The sequence below is a fragment of the Candoia aspera genome, chromosome 5 (genome assembly GCF_035149785.1).
Source record: "Candoia aspera isolate rCanAsp1 chromosome 5, rCanAsp1.hap2, whole genome shotgun sequence".
Taxonomy (NCBI): Eukaryota; Metazoa; Chordata; class Lepidosauria; order Squamata; family Boidae; genus Candoia; species Candoia aspera.
Window position 1 is genome coordinate 114143949 of NC_086157.1, and position 17717 is coordinate 114161665.

Here is a 17717-nt window from a genome sequence, read left to right on the forward strand (position 1 = left end):
TGGGCTGGGTGCCCCTCTGTGTGTGTGTGTGTGTGTGTGTGTGTGAAGAGTGGGCAACTCACCTCCCCAATCCTCCCCCTCCATTGCAGGTCGTCATCTGACTGCCCCCTGCTGCCAAGAAGGTGGAGCAGCCGAACAGTTGTGGATGCCACGCAGCCGAAGAGCCTCCCCGGGCTGCGCAGGCGCTGGACACCGGGGAAGGTGGCGGGCGGCAGCTGACTTTCCTTCCCCTCCCCCTTGGAACACTGCCCAGGCAGACTTTGCTGTGGGGGGGCAGCTCCCAAGGACCCTCCTGGCCTCACAGAGGCACTTTAAAGGACCAGAGGCTGGAGGAGACGGCGGAAGGAAGAGCCACGCGCCCAGCCGGAGACCCATTGCTTGCACTTCCCTTTTGCGTGGCCTGGAGGCAGCTCTGCGATGCGCCAGCCAGGCCGGGTAGCCTTCCGAAGGACAAGAAAGAAAAGGGCTACTTATCACAGTGGTCTGGGACCTAGTGGAACTGTTGAGCCTCCGTCATGTTGAGCTGGTGACTCTGTGGACTCGTCCGTGTCGTTTTCTTGGCAACCGTACAGTTGTTCCCCGTTGCGTTTTTCCACAGTGTTTTCTTGACTTTCCAATCTAGCCATCCCCCCTAGGATTTCCTGAGGGTCTCCCATCCAGCCACTAACCAGTGCTGAACCTGTTTAACGTCTGAACTGAGCCCTGCTGAGGATGCTGCTAATGGGGGTGTGTGTGAAATATGTACCTTCATCCACTTGAAAGAGAAGGGAAGACACCTCTGTAGTTTTTCAGATTTCATCTCTGGAGTTGAGTTCTGCAGAAAGCAAGCATCTCCCCTCCATCGTAGAGACACTGCATTTTCAGCGTGCAAAAGAGCAACATTTTGACAGGGGAAACTCCCTTCTTGTTCTCCACTGCATCCAGTAAACGCAGGATTGCAGATAGGGTGCTTGAGCACTGTTGAGTTGAACACATCTCTCTGCTTCACCATTCTTTTCCATGTTGTATATTTTTAATGGAAGCAGCCGAAAGGCAGGAGTGCCTGTTTTAATAGTAATAATAATAATAGTAATACCTGCCCCTCCTTTCTTCACAGTGTGAAAGCAGAGCAACCCAGTGTGTTGCCAATCTGAGAAAGCTAAATCTACTCATTTTTCTGAGTTCGGAAAGGGTAGTAAAGCACAGTTCCTTGGAAATTATTTGGTCCTGCTAGGTGACATCCTTCCCTGCCCTCTTTAGCAGCACTTGCTCAGGTGAATCTGCGAAGGACCCCTGCCCATTTCACAGCCCTGCCTTGGTGCAACTGGGGTGCATCGTTGCACTTGTTCAACCTTGCAAGCCAGAACCAGGAAAAAACTTGGCTGCACCCAGTCCTTTTCACCTATGTGGTGGATCCGTCCATCTCCCCTTGAAAAACAAGTCAAGAATGGGTGCTTTCCACCTAAATCTCTAATTTGGCTTGCCTTTCCACTTCATGCAGCTTCTTCCTTTCCACGGGCCTGCAAACATCTGGAATTTGGAAAGCAGAGCCTTCAGGAAAACAGCTGGCTGTTAGCAGAAGGTGGGGGCCAGTCCAAGAAGCAATGAAATTAAACAAAAAGATTCTACACCAGGAAAATTGTGATCAGGATCAGCTACAGAACTTAGTCCAACTTATCTGAGTTCCCTTGAAAGGGCGTCCAAAAATGTCTAGACCACTGTTTCTCAACCTTGGGAACCTTGAGATGTGCGGACTTCAACTCCCAGAATTCCCCAGCCAGCATGGCTGGCTGGGGAATTCTGGGAGTTGAAGTCCACACATCTTAAAGTTCCCGAGGTTGAGAATCACTGATCTAGATGGTGGCTTTGACTGCAATAAAAGCCATCTTGACTATTTTTGACAATCCCCCTTCTGTGGACCCCCTTCTCCTCAGCTTTGTCTTACTTTGCCAGAGACAGGGTGAGCCCCGAATAAGGATTCTCACAGGCTGCTAAAGCCTGGTTAGGCTTCTAAAATTCTAGCAGATGATCTCAGCGCACCTGCACTTTTAAGCCTGCTCTTATAGAACCAGGGACAAAAACAGCGTTTTCCAATGTAGGCAGATTCCAGAAGTGCATTGTTCTCTCCCAGAATGCTCAGCAACGGCATGAGGATTCTGGGAGTTGAAGTCTCCGAAGAAAGGATGGGTTCCTGAGCATCACGCCACCCTGTTCGGTAAGGTTGTTGCACTCTTAAGGACTTACTTTGAACAGGGGTTTCCATCCCTTTTGCCCTCACCCTTACAAAATCCTTGAACCCAGCTCTAAAAATTGCGCCCAAGGTGTAATTTTAATTTGGCAAAAAAGGGGGAGGGATTAAATTCAGAATACTTCCCCAGCTTTCTATTAACTGCCTCCCCGCTCCAGCTTCATAAGGGATGGTAGTTTCCATTTTCAAACAGCCGCCATACGCATCTCGAGGGCCAACAGGAAACGAATGAATAAAACATTGTTTATTGCAGTTTGTGAGCTGGGCTAGTGTGCCCGGGTTAAACGTACAGGTTGGTCAACCTGTCAGAGATTGTACAGGATGTGTAGTTTTCAGTGTGTTGTGCAAACCCTAACAAAGCTAACCACGGTCCAAGTTAAACATGGATGGGCGCATTGTGAAAGGTGGAGCTGCAACCCTGATGGATTTGCAGAGAACAGCCAAGGAATATCAGATAGTACAGGTAGTCCTCGCTTAACGACCACAATTGGGACTGGAATTTCAGTCTGACGCAGAGTGGGAGGCGGCAGTATTGCAACCAAAACTCTCCCCATGACCCAAGTCTGATCTCAGCGGAAGCTGGATTCTCTCTGGGTAGCCGGCTCAGGTCGACTCAGCCTCCCATCCTTCCGAGGTTGGGAAAATGAGCACCCGGCTTGCTGGGGAAGGGGATGGCTGGGGAAGGCAATGGCAAGCCACCCCGCTATAGTCTGCCAAGGAAACGTTGCAAAAGCAGTGTCCCCCCAAAGGGTCAGACATGGCTCGGTGCTGGCACAGGGGACCTTTCACCTTTCACAGGTAGTCCTCGCGTAATTACCACAATCGGAACTGGAATTTCAGTTGCTAAGTGAAGCGGTTATTAAGTGAATCTGACCCCAATTTATGACCTTTTTGCAGCGGTTGTTAAGCGAATCACTGCAGGCATTAAGCAAACCATGTGGTCATTAAGTGAATCACACAGTTCCCCATTTATTCTGCTTGCCAGAAGCCAGCCGATCACATGACCAAGGGATGCTGCGATGGTCATAAATGCGAACCAGTTGCCAAGTGCCCAAGTCATGATCATGTGACTGTGGGGATGCTGCGACAGTCATATGTGTGAGGACCAGTCGTAAATTGTTTTTTTTCCAGCACCATTGTAAGTCCTAACCATCGCTAAACGAATGGTTGTTAAGCGAGGACTGCCTGTGAAGCAGAGCTGGGTTCACCAGTGGGGCTTCTTCACACTTGGGAACTTTAGTTGGGCTCCAGATCCTGCAATGCATCTGGCAGCCTATTTGCATTCCTGTCCCTCTTTGAAATCAAATAGAGGACCTTTGTTGGTGGCACCAGCATGGCTAAGCACAGGGGTGCCCTGGATCCAACCCTCAGAGATCAGGGACGGTGGGATTGAGGGAGAGGCGAAGGGGGGTCTGAGGGTGTCAACTTTTTCCAGCCTGGAGTTTGCAACAGGAGTTGGTAATTGTAGTTCTTTTTTAACGCCAATTGCCAGCCATGTAGCATTTTTTGTTGTGATCGGTTATTCTTTTCTACTTATTTATGTGGGCAAAGCAAAGTGGAGGCGCCTGGCCTGCCCCTCGCAACTGGGCTTCCTCCGTGTTTCGTCCCTAGATTTATTTATTATCAACTGTTCATGGTATTTGCGTTAAAGAAAAGGTGTTATTCATTTCTTTGCACTGATAAATAAAAAACAGAAAAGAGACCAATGGAGGTTTGTCGCCCTTGCTTTGCTCTTGGGTTCTGTGGCCGAGGTTCAGAGAGAAGGTGTTGAACAAACAACTCCCTAAATTTGAACTGAAATTGCCTTGGGGGGGTGTCATCTCATCCCCACCCTTCATACCAGCCCAGCCCGATGGTGACTCCCCAAAATGTAACTCTAGGGGCCTTGAAGCGCCCCATTTGAGTGGGTGGTTCTGTCCTGCTGGCTGGAGGCATAACCCTGTGAGTCAGCTACAGCGGTGAATCCTGCCGGAAGGATTCGAGCTTGGAAGGGACCCTGAAGGCCACCCAGTCTGACCCCCCTGCTCAGGGCAGGAATCTGCCTGAGCACATCTGGGGAAGAGCCCACCGGCTCTCCGGGTCGGTGGTCCGCTCTCAAACAGCCCATGTTCTTAGGACCTCCTTCCTACGGTTCAAAGAGAATGGAGCTTCCGGGTGGCTAAGAGCACTCTTCTGTGGCCTGCCTGGGGCCTCTTGTTTGAAGAGGAATCTCAAACCCCTCAGTCACCCTTCTCAAGGCTAAATGTGCCCAAATCCCCGATATTTCTTATTACTCATCACGGAAGCTGTTCAGGTTTCTCAGCATCGTTCCGCAAGTCTGGCGTCCAGATTTCGAACCAAGAAATCAATCCAAATATGACTTCCAATTGTTTGAAAACTTTAATGCAGTGTTTCTCAACGATTTTAAGATGCGTGGACTTCAACTCCCAGAATTCCCCAGCCAGAACATGTGGACTTCAACTCCCAGAATTCCCCAACCAGCCATGCTGACTGGAGAATTCTGGGAGTTGAAGTCCACACATCTTAAAGGGGCCAAGGTTGAGAAACACTGCCTTAATCTCTAACAAAGACCTTTACAGCTGCGGGCACAGATGCTTAATCAGGTCAGCTGAAGCCCTGATGCCCATGTTCACATGACATGCTAAGGCTTAGTCTTAACCTTGGGTACTGTAGCTAAGCATTTTGGGTAAACCACAGTCCTTGAATTAAGGTGCAAAGAGTTGTGTGAACCAGATGAAGTGTCACTGCAAATACACTCAAAGCTTCCCTTTATTACTAAATGCTTTGGAGACTAGCCCTGATAAAGAAAAACGGTGGCATTTGCACAACGCATCAAGCCACAAACGCAAAGACTAACCAAGCTGAGTGTGCTGCCCATAGGCCGCCAGTCTTTCACTCTTTTGGCTATGTGTTGCCTAAGCACAACCTGTATAGGATGCATGCCACTAATAAATAGCAGGAAATGCACCGAAGTTTTAAAAAAATGTTGTGCAAACCCATGCACATGTTTGCTTGCTCTCACATGGTATTACCTGCATCCAGTTTTCTAGGCTGTTACAGAAAAGAGGCCAGGCTCAAAAAGGGAATGGGGGGGCACGTTCCCATTCCCTGTTTATAGGTTGAATTTTATTGCTTCCCCTTTCCCTTGCTCACAATTAAGGTGGTCTAGCCAAAGCAACAGGTACATTAAGAGTGGATGAAGTTTCCTCTACAAAGACCCCAGTTCTTGGGGGGGGGGGTCTCCTTTGAGTTAATCGGGGGAGAAAAATCAGTGGAGGGGGGCAGAGTCAAAAATCTGGGTTGCCCTTCTTTGCATCCTCCTTGCTTTACAAGAAAGGGAGGGGTTTTCAAAGCAAGGAGAAATTTTAGTTGGGAATAAAAGGCCTACCAATTGAAGTGAATATTTGTAGCTCAGGGTTGAACTGTGGCGTCTTTGGTGCTCTGAGCCTGGTTGTTTTCCTGCAGACGTTTCATTGCCAGGCTAGGCAACGTCTTCAGTGTGAAGAGGGAGGGGGCCTTGCTCTCAGTTTACATACCGTGGCTTGCCCTGCTTGTGTTGGTGGGGGTGTTGCTCTCTCCTTGGGGGGTTCTTTGGTTGGGTTGTTATTTGCTGCTGGGTTGGTTGACTGAGTTAATAATTCCTTGATCAGGGTGTATTGTGCTGTTTGATGGTTCATCTGGAGTTAATTCTAGTCCTGATTTCTATTGTCTCTTTTGAATGGTGTGTCAATCTTGTTTACCTCTATGTGTCTGTTGATGGCTGCTCTGTCTGAGTGCCAGGCTTCCAGGAATTCTCTGGCGTTTTTGGATTTGGCTTGGTTTAGGATGCGCATAGAAAAGCCAGAAGACCAGGACGCTCCCTTGCCAGCAATCAACACCCAGATATGCAAAAATCAACAACAGCCCTCTGGAACATGCTGCCCCCGGAGGTGAGGCTGGCCCCATCGCTCCTGGCCTTCCGGAGCAACTTGAAGACCTGGCTCTGCCACCTGGCCTGGGGCAGGGAGGGGAATAGTCATGTTTGGGGGTGGCTAGTGCCTTGAAGAAAGACTGAGCGAGATCACAGTCATCTGGATTTTACTCTTGTTCGTATTTATTAGTGACATGTAATTTTATAGTGCATTTTTATTGTCTTTGCAATTATTTTGTTGTAAACTGCCCAGAGCCCCTCTGGTGGGAGGAGATGGGTGGTGACAAATTTGATAAATAAATAAATAAACTCCCAGAATTCCCCAGCCAGCAAGGCTGGCTGGGGAACTCTGGGAGTTGAAGTCCACACATCTTCAAGTGGCCAAGGTTGAGAAACTCTGCTCTAGACATTTATCAAGATGCCTTTCCATCTTTTGAGATTAGGGGGCACTGAGGACACCCTCATTATAAAATGCTAGTCCCTGCTGGGGCCAGCACAATTAATGCAAAGGGACACCCTTACAAAAGCATGGCATTCTACCAAACTTTTAATTCCTCCAGTTGCTCTTTTTTTTTAAACTATTTGTAGCAATGTGGATGCCCAGCTTGGGGGAGCCCCTAGGCGTCTCCAGCTGGTCTTGGGAGATCCCCAGCTCAGCTGCACCCAGTCTGCCCTACTTTTCTTGCTGCATTGCCTTCCCAGAAAACAGGGTGTGTTGGAAGGGAAGGGAAAGAGGCCTCACTTTTAGAACCTGAATTTTAAAAGACAGCTGAGAGAGAATTCTGACACTTTACTTTGGGTGAGCCTTCCTAGTTTAGAACAGCATCTCTGTGTTCAACTGACTCCTTCCTGGTCTATTTTCCTGAGAAAGCTTGTACGGTCGCAAGTAGCCTGGTACAGGAATGAAGCACAGCTCGCCCTGGAGCTCCATCGGTCAGAAGAAATGCCCAAGCATTTGTGTCCTGTAACATCTGATAGGTTAAAATGCATCACACGAAAAAAAGAGTACAAGAAATCCATGCGAGAATTGGAGAAACCAATTCCGCTGCCACGGCACTGGCCTTGGGGATCCAGCAGGGGGCACTTGCACGCAAGGAAAGCCCAGGGCTGAGCGGAGGGCTGAAGAAAAGGGAGGGAGGGGGAGACTGATTGGACTACAAGTCCAGCCCCATCCAGAAGGGGTGCTGCAGATGATGGGAGTTGGAGTCAAACTCCAGAGGTTCATACATTTGCGATGCCGCCTTCTGTGTGGCTTGAAGTGGCCCTTGAAAGTCCAGGCCAAACTTTTCAGCCAGTAACTCGGCTGCAACGCGGTCTTGCAAACCAGCTTCCCTGTTTCATAAATTTTTTGAGACCCAGCTGCATGCCCCAAACTGGCAGGAAGCTTCCTCTGCTAAGTAGTCTTAGTGCAGCAGGCTCAAAAATGTTTTATAGTTTTATATCTCTATATATCTATCCCTGATTTTTTTCCCCCTCTCCCTTTTAAAGGACCAAGGGCCAGCCAGCAGGATAGATTAAAAACTGGCCTTTAATTTTTTTTTTAAACAGACTCTGACATTTCACGCGATTTTGAAAACTGTAAATGCCTCCCTTGATAATAAATGATAATCAAATCATTTGAACATGAGCCCACAAACCCTACTGTTCCAGGTCTGGAAAGGGCAGCGGCTCTCGAGGGTTAATGGATTTTCTGTATAAATTCCACCGATTCCTCCCCTTCTCAAGGGCATCCCAGCACGGCCACGAGAGGGAACCACACCGTGATCCCTTTCTCAATATGCTGCTTTACCCTAAGATATTTATAACGTTGCCTTTCTTTTCCCTGCTTCTTTCAAACCTTCAAAGGAAGGTAAATTTCACTGCCCCTCTTGGTTTCTCCTTGGCGACCAAGCCGTTCTTCCCAGACCCCAGTTTGCACCCATCTTCCTGCAAAACAGGCACGAAAGCCGGCTGGGTGCCCTTGGGCCAGTCCCTCTCTCTCAGCCCAACCCTCCTCGCAGGGTGGTTGTTGTGGGGAAAACAGGAGGAGGAAGGCGTATGAGGTACGTTCGCCGCCTTGAGTTATTTATAAAAATAATAAAAAAGGTGTGATAGAAAATAAATAAAATGAAATAAAATGAGACCAGTTGGGGCAACACAAGGGAGGAGAACAGCACATCACGCCTGGGATATTTGGGGGGTGGGACGGGACACAGAGACCTCCCCGCTTCTGTCACCCACAAATGTGACAGCACAGAATTTGAACTGGGGGGGCGGGGGAGCTGATACTCCAGTTCAGCCCTCGAAAACCAGGTATGTCGAATGGTTTGAATCACATAAGCAAAACTGTCACCAAAATTGAAAGCAGACTTAAATCAACAGTCGACACCTTGAGTTTCTCTTACTTACTTACTTACTTTTTTTTTTTGGAAATAGTTTAATAGTTATCCAATGTTCTACATCTTACAGTAAATATCATACACTTACAAACTCTTGGCTTAAATCTGTCAGGGAGATCACTAGTTGATCTTCAGAACAAAATCATGATAATATGGATTTACACTTCATATTCACAAGTTGAGACTGGGGGTCAGTGGGGGGGGCAGAGGGCTTTCCAAACGCAACAGGCTCCCCCCCCCCCAACTTGCTGTGTTAAATTCTTAGACCAAAAGCATGGAAGACTCTCATGTCCAATAAAATGCTTTGAAAGAGATTAACAGGATTAGTAACTCTGCAGGCTGGGTAATTAAAAAAATATCTCAGCAGACCCCATCCAAAGAGCTTTCCATCTCAAGAGCAACCATTCTCTGCCATGGGCTGTGCAATCTGAACAGAGGCTTTTGCCATGAATGAAAGAATGGATTTTTAAAAAAAATCTACTGTTTTATGTGAGCAAGTCCAAATATGCCCCAAATTAGAATGAGGCTGGGTGAAATGGAACAGAACGGAACAGAAAGGAAAGGAAAAGGAAGAAAAAGAAAAAGAAAAAAAAGAAAAAAAGGAAAGGAAAAGGAAAAGGAAAAAAGAAAAAAAGAAAAAAAGAAAAGGAAAGAAAGAGGGAGGGATCTTGATAAGGTAATAACCAGTAAAAATTAAAAGATTTGCAAATGCCAGGCAAATCTTCCTGCCCTATTTATTTCTTGCTGGGCTCGACTGGAAAGGCTCCCACCTGCCATCAGCAGAAGGATGTGCCTCTGATTGGAACATCACAAACACAAGGGAGGCATTTTACACAACACACGCTACGCCTGTGCGTCTCTTCCCATATTTAGGCAACCCCAAGTTCTTAAGAATCTGGCACCCCAATCTTTTGCCAGCAATGTCTCTGTGTGTGCCCTTTTTCTAATGCTAAACTGGGCCAATTCAGGCGACCTGAATTCAAATCCCCACTCTCTCTCAGCCTAGTCCCCAGCCCTCAGCCTAGCCTTCCTCACAGGGCTGTTGTGAGATTCAAGGGGGACAATGCTGGGTATTTCTCACTACAAATGGAACCCAGAGGAGGTTTGGAGCAACCTTCCCGAATCTTCAGCCTTCCAGATGGATGGAGCTACGGTGCCCAGGGATCTCAGGGAAAATGGCCTCCATCTATGCCAGCTGGGAATTGGGGGAGGTGGTGTTGCCACACCTTTGGTTGAGGGAAAGTGATTTACACCAGTGTTTCTCAGCCTTAGTACCTTTAAGCTGTATGGACTTCAGCTCCCAGAATTCTGGGAACTGAAGTCCATACAGCTTAAAGGTGCTAAGGTTGAGAAATGCTAATTTAGACATTTGCTCCAGTGCATGGCAGAGAAAAATCAGGCTGCTGAAAATCTTGAATCTCCCCCGGTCTCACCTGGATGGTCATTTGTCAGAGAGGCCCTAGTGGATCCTGCCCTGAGCCGGGGTTGGACTAGATGGCCTCTGATATCCCTTCCAACTCTACAATTATACAAAAAAAATGGCCCAGTTGAGGGGACTTTGGCAATCCCAGTTATGGCTTGTCTACTGTGGTTAAGTGCCAACTGAAAACACCGAGTGAAGGCAGGGCACAGTCCCAGAGAATTTTTCTGGCATTTTTTTAGAGGAGCGTCAGCAGCAGCACCCAATTTGGCAGGCCTGGGCAGAGCTCACGCCAGAGTCGCAAACTTGATTTATAGCCGATTAAACCCCCTGAATCCGCTAGCAAAACGGCATCCCTGTTTTCACAGTAGCCTAGCGTATTTTTGAAAAAGTAACGCCCAATAATTAATGTCCGTTGCTGCTACTTTCAATGGTGGCATTTCTTTCCTGTTTCTTAGAAAGAAAATTCCTAGCTTGGGCGTGCCCTAAAAATAAAAGGGCCAATTAATGGCCTCTCCCCTGAAGAAAAGTCCTTCACATGGACAAACACACCTCCTGAAGGAAGTCCTGGGGGCTCAGGGCTACGGCCCCATGCCCTTGGGAACAAAGGAACGCCACCTGGCCTGGCCTGTTGTGGTGTTCAAGATCTGCCCATTGGATCCTGCTCGAGAGGCTGAGCGCCTTTACGGTGCCTGCAAGGAACACCGGGTGCTTCCTTCGATTTTGCAGGGGACCCCACCTTCCCAGCACAAAAAGTGCCACATGGTCCTGGGAGCACAGACCTCTTGAGTTACTTGTGCCTCTCTACAAGCAGGTGTGCTGCTATGTGCCCGGCCATGGAGCCTAAAACTAGCTGCTGCACCAAGCCAGATCGGGTGGGCTGAGTTTACCAGAAAAAAAAAAGGGGGGGGGAATAATACCCAGATGTTGGGGAAAAGGTGAGAATGCTGCTGGGAAGGGGCAGGAAGGAGTAGGCCTACCCCCTTCCGTGTCTGTCTCCCTTGGAGAGAGTCTTGCCCCTTGGCAATGCTGTCACGGACAGGGCCAGAGGGCCATCCTTAACCTGGCATTTTCCCAGCTGGCAGCAGGGCGAGGAAATCCTTTGGCTCTTGAATTGGCACAGCTGCATTGGGTGAGGGTGCTGTTTCTCAACCGTGACCCCTTTAAGATGGGCGGACTTCAACTCCCAGAATTTCCCAGCCAGCATAGCTGGCTGGGGAATTCTGGGAGTTGAAGTCCGCCCATCTTAAAGGGGTCAAGGTTGAGAAATCTGGGCGGGGGGTTATTGTGTCCTGGTCCACTTAGGCTTCTCAACGGCGGGATCTTTTCTTTCTGGGGAGGGCAGAGGGGAGGGCCTCCTGACCAACGAACCCCCCGCCTGACTTGTGTTCTGAAGTGCTCCCCGTAGGCTCACAAAACATCCAAGCAGTTCAACCATGAACGCTCCTCCAGTGGAGGAGAGCAAACATCGATAGTTAAAAACAGAAACTTTAAATAACACTTAGGGTAAGAAGCACCTCTTAAATTACATTATCCGAAGTGCGGAACGACGGGCGAGGTGATGATGGGGCATCAGAGACCGAAGCCAACCTTGAGCACGTTCCTCCTGGAGTCCGGGCTGGGCGGCGCCTCCAAGGCCTGACTGCCTGGGTTGGGCCAACACAACCATTAATACGCCTCCTTGGAGTTTCGGGGCCGGTGAAATATCCTTTTTCCCTTCCCCAGAATGGGTTTTAAAAGGGGGAGGTAACGGTGGGGGTCGGGCAGCATTTTCTTCTCTGCTGCCTAATGCACGGGGAGGGGTGTGTGTGTGTCACGGATCCCAGAAATGCAGGAAATGCGTGAAGAGGGCGCCACTCAACTCCAAAGCAGTGACCAAGATGCCAATGCATTTCCAGCTTTTCCAGTATCCGGCCACAGATACGTGTCTCCCAGGATTCGTGGCGGGGTCATCCGGGGGCCCTCCAACTGCTTCCCAGCCCTCTTGGCTCATTGCCCCCCCCAATTGAAAAGTATACACTTTATACAGCTATATACACCTGGAACTCCAAAGGTTTCTTGCATTGTGAGAGCGGGCTGCTCTGAGCATCCTTGGCAAGGCCGACTGGCTGGGACTCCTGCCGAGTGGCTCCCCTGGAGTTGCACCAGCGAGGAAGAGAACTGAAACGCCGTCTGCCTGTCAACAACCCCCACGTCTTCCCTCTCAGACCCACCCAACCAGCCCCTCTGTGGGTCGCCGCAATGGAAACCAGCCCTGGAATGGTTTTTCTGGCCCGGGCGGGTTTCCCTGCTTTTGGAAAAGCTCTCAGGAGCCTTCTGTGTCCTATTTTCCATTGCTGCGGGGGCTGCCCCCTTCTCTGCTTGCTTTAAGTTGGGAGAGGGGCCGCTGGAGCGCCAGAGCACAAAGGGCATCGGCTCCAGGTTCCACCAAGCAGCCAGGGCCAACCTGCCAGGGCCAGTCGCAGGAATGCCCCCGGCTCCCCGAATCCCAGTCTGCTATTCTCTGGCCTTGGCGGGATTGCGCAGCCCAAGTTAGAGACGTACAGCAGGGAAAAAAGGAATGCTGGCACCTTCCCCAGGAATGGCAAGGGGATCATTTCAATGGAATGAACGAATGCATGCATCTCTCCCCCTCCCTCCTGGGCCCTGGATCCGGATCCTGCACAGCCGGCAGAGACGTTGGAAGGCCAAGTCTTCTGGATTCAGACTGGTTTTCCTGGGAACAGGCCAATGGCCATGCTTTTCAAACTTTGCCCCTTTAAGCTGTGGGGACTTCAACTCCCAGAATTCCCCAGCCAGCCATGGGGGAATTCTGGGAGTTGAAGTCCACACAGCTTAAAGGGGCCAAGTTTGAACATCCCTCAGTCTCTGCAGTCTGTCCACAGCTGAGATGCAGGAACTGCCCAGAAACGGATCCTAGCAGGATTTTCACCCTGCCTCACTTCCTAGAACTGCGGTCCTGGGCACCCCAAAAGGCCCCTCCGCTGGGCACCATGGATGCCGAGCAGAAAGGAAGTCAACATCAACCTTGGAAGAGAGAAGAGGGAGATGCTGCAGGAGGCCTGCAGGGCAGATCAAGTCCCACTGCATCCGTCTCCAACCCCCGGCCACCGCAGCTGAGCCCTGCCTGGGACTAATCTTTATTGACAGCCTTGGAGGTCTGAGTGATCTCAGAGTTCATCCCTGCAGCCCACGGGCTCCCCTTGCCAGGACAGATCTCGTCTTTTCCTTCCTTCCTCCCACCCTTCTGCACTGCAGGACTTCATTCCTGGCAGGGAGCAACCATGTTCCTGCTGGGCGGTGCCCCTTCAGGGAGAAACAGCTTGGTCCCTGCATTTCCAGCCCAGCAGTGGGGCTCCATCGACACCGGGGGGAGCAAAGGGGGCAACTCTCCACTCCTGTGTGGATTCAAGCCAAGCCACAGCCTCCTCTCCCTCATTGGGGCCCTTTCACAGAAATCTCGGGAACAAGTAGCCGCAACCCAACGGGGATTCTGATGTTCACTGGGGCCATGGGTCAAGATGGCTGCAGAGGGAGAGCGGAACCCAGCCCAGACCCCAACCATACAGGTGGGTCGTTGTGGAGCCCTTGGTGCTCCCTGAGCTTGGCTGCACCAAAGACTCCACAGTTCAAGCCTGAGCTACAGAGATTCTCTCCTGCTGAGAGAGGTCATTATCAGCCAGCACAGAGGAAATCAGTGGAGAGGAGGACTTGGTGAGGAGCTACTGAAGGCCAACTGAACCCAGCTGGGATGGCTGGGTGGGCAGGGCTTGGAGTCAGCCTTTCCAGACCAACCACCCCAGAACCTTCTCACGTGCGGTCCTCTCTGCTGAATCTCTTCTGGCCTAACACGGGGAAACCCAGGCCGTCTCCTTGTGGTCCCCGCAAGGACGCAAGCCAGCCAGTCTTTCCTGTCCCAAGTCCCTATTCTTCGCTCCTCCTCTAAGAGACAGCGCATGGGAAAATGGCTCCAAAATCCATGGAATGTCTCCGGTTCATTTATCACCTCTGGAAAGTCCATTATAGGGGGCAGGGGGGAAGGTCTGGTCAAAAGAGTCAAGATGATAGTCACGACCACCCCAACAAAACTCTGCCTCTTGCTTAAAAGCATCACACGTGCAATGCATTAAACAAACAAAAAAAAAGGTAAGGCTTCAACCAGGGTCCTGGCTTCCATCTTGACTTTTTTGACTCCCCCCCCCGAAATGGACGCCCCTGAATCATCCATTGCTAATGTGAGCCCTACCCCCCGCATCTTGGGGGCATGGGGATTTCATAATTGAAACACGCACATACATACATGCCAATTCTCAGGCTGAGGAGCAGCCTGCTCTGCTTTCTAAAGCCCCTGCACGCGTCACGGATCAAGCGTCCTTTTGCATTTTCCTGCAAACAAGGACCGAGCTCCACATTTCAGTGCAAATAATGAACGGTCAACACGATCCCAACGCCTATCTGGAAGACAGCAGTTTTCTCATATCCTGGAATGGAGGAGCGTGAAGGGGCAGGTGGGACGGAAGTCTGGAACCGGGGGGGGGGGTGTTTTTCACTCCAGAGCCCCGAAGATGAAATGGTTCCCACCCCCCAGGAACCCACATGGATCGTGAATGGCCCTGGTGATGATGATGCCAGCGACTGGAGGAAGAGAGAGATTAAAACCAAGGCAGTGGGGTGGGGCTGGGGGGCTAGAAAAGCAACCCTATGGCTCTGCAGGAGTGGATCCTGGAAGGGGGGGCCTGGGGACGAGGGAAGGGGACAGGGGCTTTTACCCCAAAAGTCAAAAGCCGTTTTGTTAAAAAATCAAAATCCTAAAGGATGCATCATATGACCCTTGAGGTGGGTTGTTTCTGCTCTTGCTAACAGCCCTGGTGCCCTGGGGCAGCTGCTCCACCACTCGCCTTCTTGCATACGATGTCTGACTCCAGATCTGCCGGAAGAGAAAGGGAACCAGTCTGAGAAGGGCTTGGACTCCCTTCCTCTCCAATCCTCCCTGCCAAGGCCCATCACCTAGCGGCTCCTTGTCCTCCATTTTCCACTCTTTCTCCTCTGCTGCCTCCCCTCTCTCTGCAGCTGCGCAGGATCCCAGATGGCACGTAAGCGACGTTCTGCCCGTGGTGCCACCAGTCCACATAAAAGGACCAATCTCTTTAAGGCCACTTTCCAGCAGGCAAATACCCATCCCAAGGTGCTCCCGGTTGGAATTCTGCCTGAGGACTCTCTCTCTCTAGGGAGATCTGACAGCTGCCGGAGAGAGGCTGCCTCGCGTGGGATCCGCACACGCGCCTTCTGTGCGGCATTTTCTGTGGGTGCTGTTACTTGTCTTCAGTAGTTCCGAACTGGCCTCCATATGGGGGACTTGAACTCCCAGAATCCCTAGCCAGCACGCAGAGACTTCTGGCTCTTGAAGTCCGCACACCAGGGACCGCAGCAGAGAGGGCATGCAAAGCGACGACACACCCGCTGGGACATCCTTAGGGGCTTCCGTCCGGACAGCTGAGCCAAGTATGTCAGCTGCGGATTTGGCATCATGATGCCCATTTTGTGACAAGCCCCACAGGTCCTCCTGCAGGTGTTTTGGAAACGTCGCCTTCTTAGAAGGGCCAGGAGTCACCACTTCTTTGGGGAGCTAAGTCAATGCCAGCATCCCATTCCTCTTTCTTCCCACTGCAAAGGGACGACTGACTCCCTGCACTGAGGACCCCGTCTGAGAAGCCCCCGGACCTCCACTCCCTCTTTGCCCCCCTCCAACCGCTCCTGGTGGGAACCCGCTGCTACTCACATGGACTGGCCAATGGGATTACCAGTGTGGAGGGATGTAGCTGTAGGCGGGGGTCCCTTGCGCCCGGTATGTTGGCACTGAGACGGGATGTGCCCCCAGAGCAGTGTGTTGTGGGGTCGTCAGCAGAGTGCCTGCGAGGGGGAAGGAAAACATTCAGAGGGGCTGCTGAAAGAATCCATTGTTCCCCTGAAGTGCGCAGCTTGGCTTGCTGGCTTGAGACACCTGCAAACCTCCCCAGCTGGCAGCCGCCCTGATAGAGGCACGGAGGAAGGACATCTGAATCATGTGGTCAGCCTAGTCCAAAATCTGCTTCCTGTTCTTGCCTTAAGGTCTAACTTCGGAGCTACAGCGAAAGACACAGACAAGGTAAAACTCAGCACAGCTTCTGGTGCAGAAGAAAATCCTGTATCTTTGTTTCGGACAGGCTGTGGAGAAGACCCAGTCCCTTCTTTCCATGGATAAAAATGCACCCATACTGTAACCAAACCAACAGACGTTCCTTGGGCTAAAACAGCTGATAAAAGTGGGGACCATCCTGTTGGTCTCAAGCATTTTCAACCAATTAGATAAGGCAATTAGAGACAATGGCATACATGCATGTTAGGGATTTTTATTACCAAATGCTCTTCTCTCCTCTCTCTCAACCTGCATGAAGAAGATTGCTGGCAACATTTCAGGGATTCTCTTACCCCCCAAGGGACAGATGCTTTTGAATTTTCTCAGCATCCTTAAATTTACTCCAGACAGCCAATAGGCATGCTGAAGTCCCAGCTAACTCTCTTCCATGTGCTAAAGACTGCAGAAAGGAGTACAGGGAGTCCTCGACTTACAACTATTCATTTAACGATGGTCTGCAGTTATGACGGCCTTGGAAGTTACAATGGCTGAGCATCGCAAAACATCCCACAGTGACATGATCACATTTCGGGCACTTGGCAACCGGCTCACATTTACATCCGGTTGCAGTGTCCCAAAGTCACATGATCACTTTTTGTGACTTTTTTGCTGTTTTTTTGCTGTTTTCTGGGGAAAAAATGCCTATTGGGGAAGCTGGATTCGCTTAACGTAACGACCGCATAAAAATGGTCATAAAACTGGGTCTGGTCATGTGGTGACTCGACTTATGACCGCAATGGCTTATGGTGGAAATTCTGGTCCTAACTGTGGTCGTAAGTCAAGGACTACCTGTACTTTTCTGGGCTGCTCTTTTGGACGTGGGGAAAGGCCTACTGGGGTTCATTTGGGATTGTTCTCTTGGCAGAAGAAGAGTTTGGCGGTGGGCTTCCCCCCTTTGAAAAGTCACCAGCCAAAGTATGCAGCTCCATGGGTCTACGCCCCACTCTCCATCTGTAGAGGCAACGCATTTTGGCTAGCAGAAAAGCACCATGGCCAGCAAGGCAGGCAGGAAGAAAAACAAGGAAATCTGGATAGATGGAGAAACACCTGGAAGGCAGTGTAGCAAGCAAGGGAGGGCACCAGGGAGAAAATGCCTTGTTTTGTCTACTTCCAGTTTCAGGGAAGGGGGAACATGACTCAGTCTTCCATAGTAGACAACCCCTTCCCAAAGAACTCATTATTGAAATTTGGCAGTAAAAGAATTTTCAGGGTTTTCTTCTCTTTGCTTTGCTTTCCTAATGAAATGGAAAAAGACTCAGAGTAAGTGTGGTCAGTCTTTGCCAGGCTCAATTGACCTATTTTGAGCGAAGTCCCCCTGCGGCAAGGTCTGCAAGCTTTTGCAAGCTCCCCGCGCTTTAGGGCCTGTGTGCACTGTCATGCTGTGCACACAAAAGGGGCAGGGCTTGCACTGAACCCTGTGCTGCTGCTTCGGTCCGTCGGGAGCAGGGGATGACAAGAGGTCAAGAACCGGGGAGTCCGCCGGGTGTGGTCAAAAAGGCCAAGAGGACAGCCACAACCGCAAAGAAAAAGCCCAGGTTGTTCTTGACAACAGACGCAGCGTTTTAGAGACTCGGTGACCTTTCTGGCCAGCCACGGGAAGATGACCC

At 50.5% G+C, this 17717-nt stretch overlaps 1 protein-coding gene across 2 annotated transcripts in view; it reads right to left on the bottom strand.

Moving 5' to 3' along the window:
- Positions 1 to 14683: 14683 nt before the first annotated feature.
- Positions 14684 to 17717, bottom strand: part of FAM168A (family with sequence similarity 168 member A) — a 133821-nt gene continuing 130787 nt past the window's right edge. For both annotated transcript variants that reach the window (XM_063305996.1, XM_063305997.1), the window contains 2 exons: positions 15715 to 15845; positions 14684 to 14862 (listed from right to left, as the gene is read on the bottom strand). In XM_063305996.1, the coding sequence (XP_063162066.1) occupies positions 15733 to 15845 (113 nt within the window). In that variant the 3' untranslated portion in view covers positions 14684 to 14862; positions 15715 to 15732. The remainder of the gene's footprint in view (positions 14863 to 15714; positions 15846 to 17717) is intronic.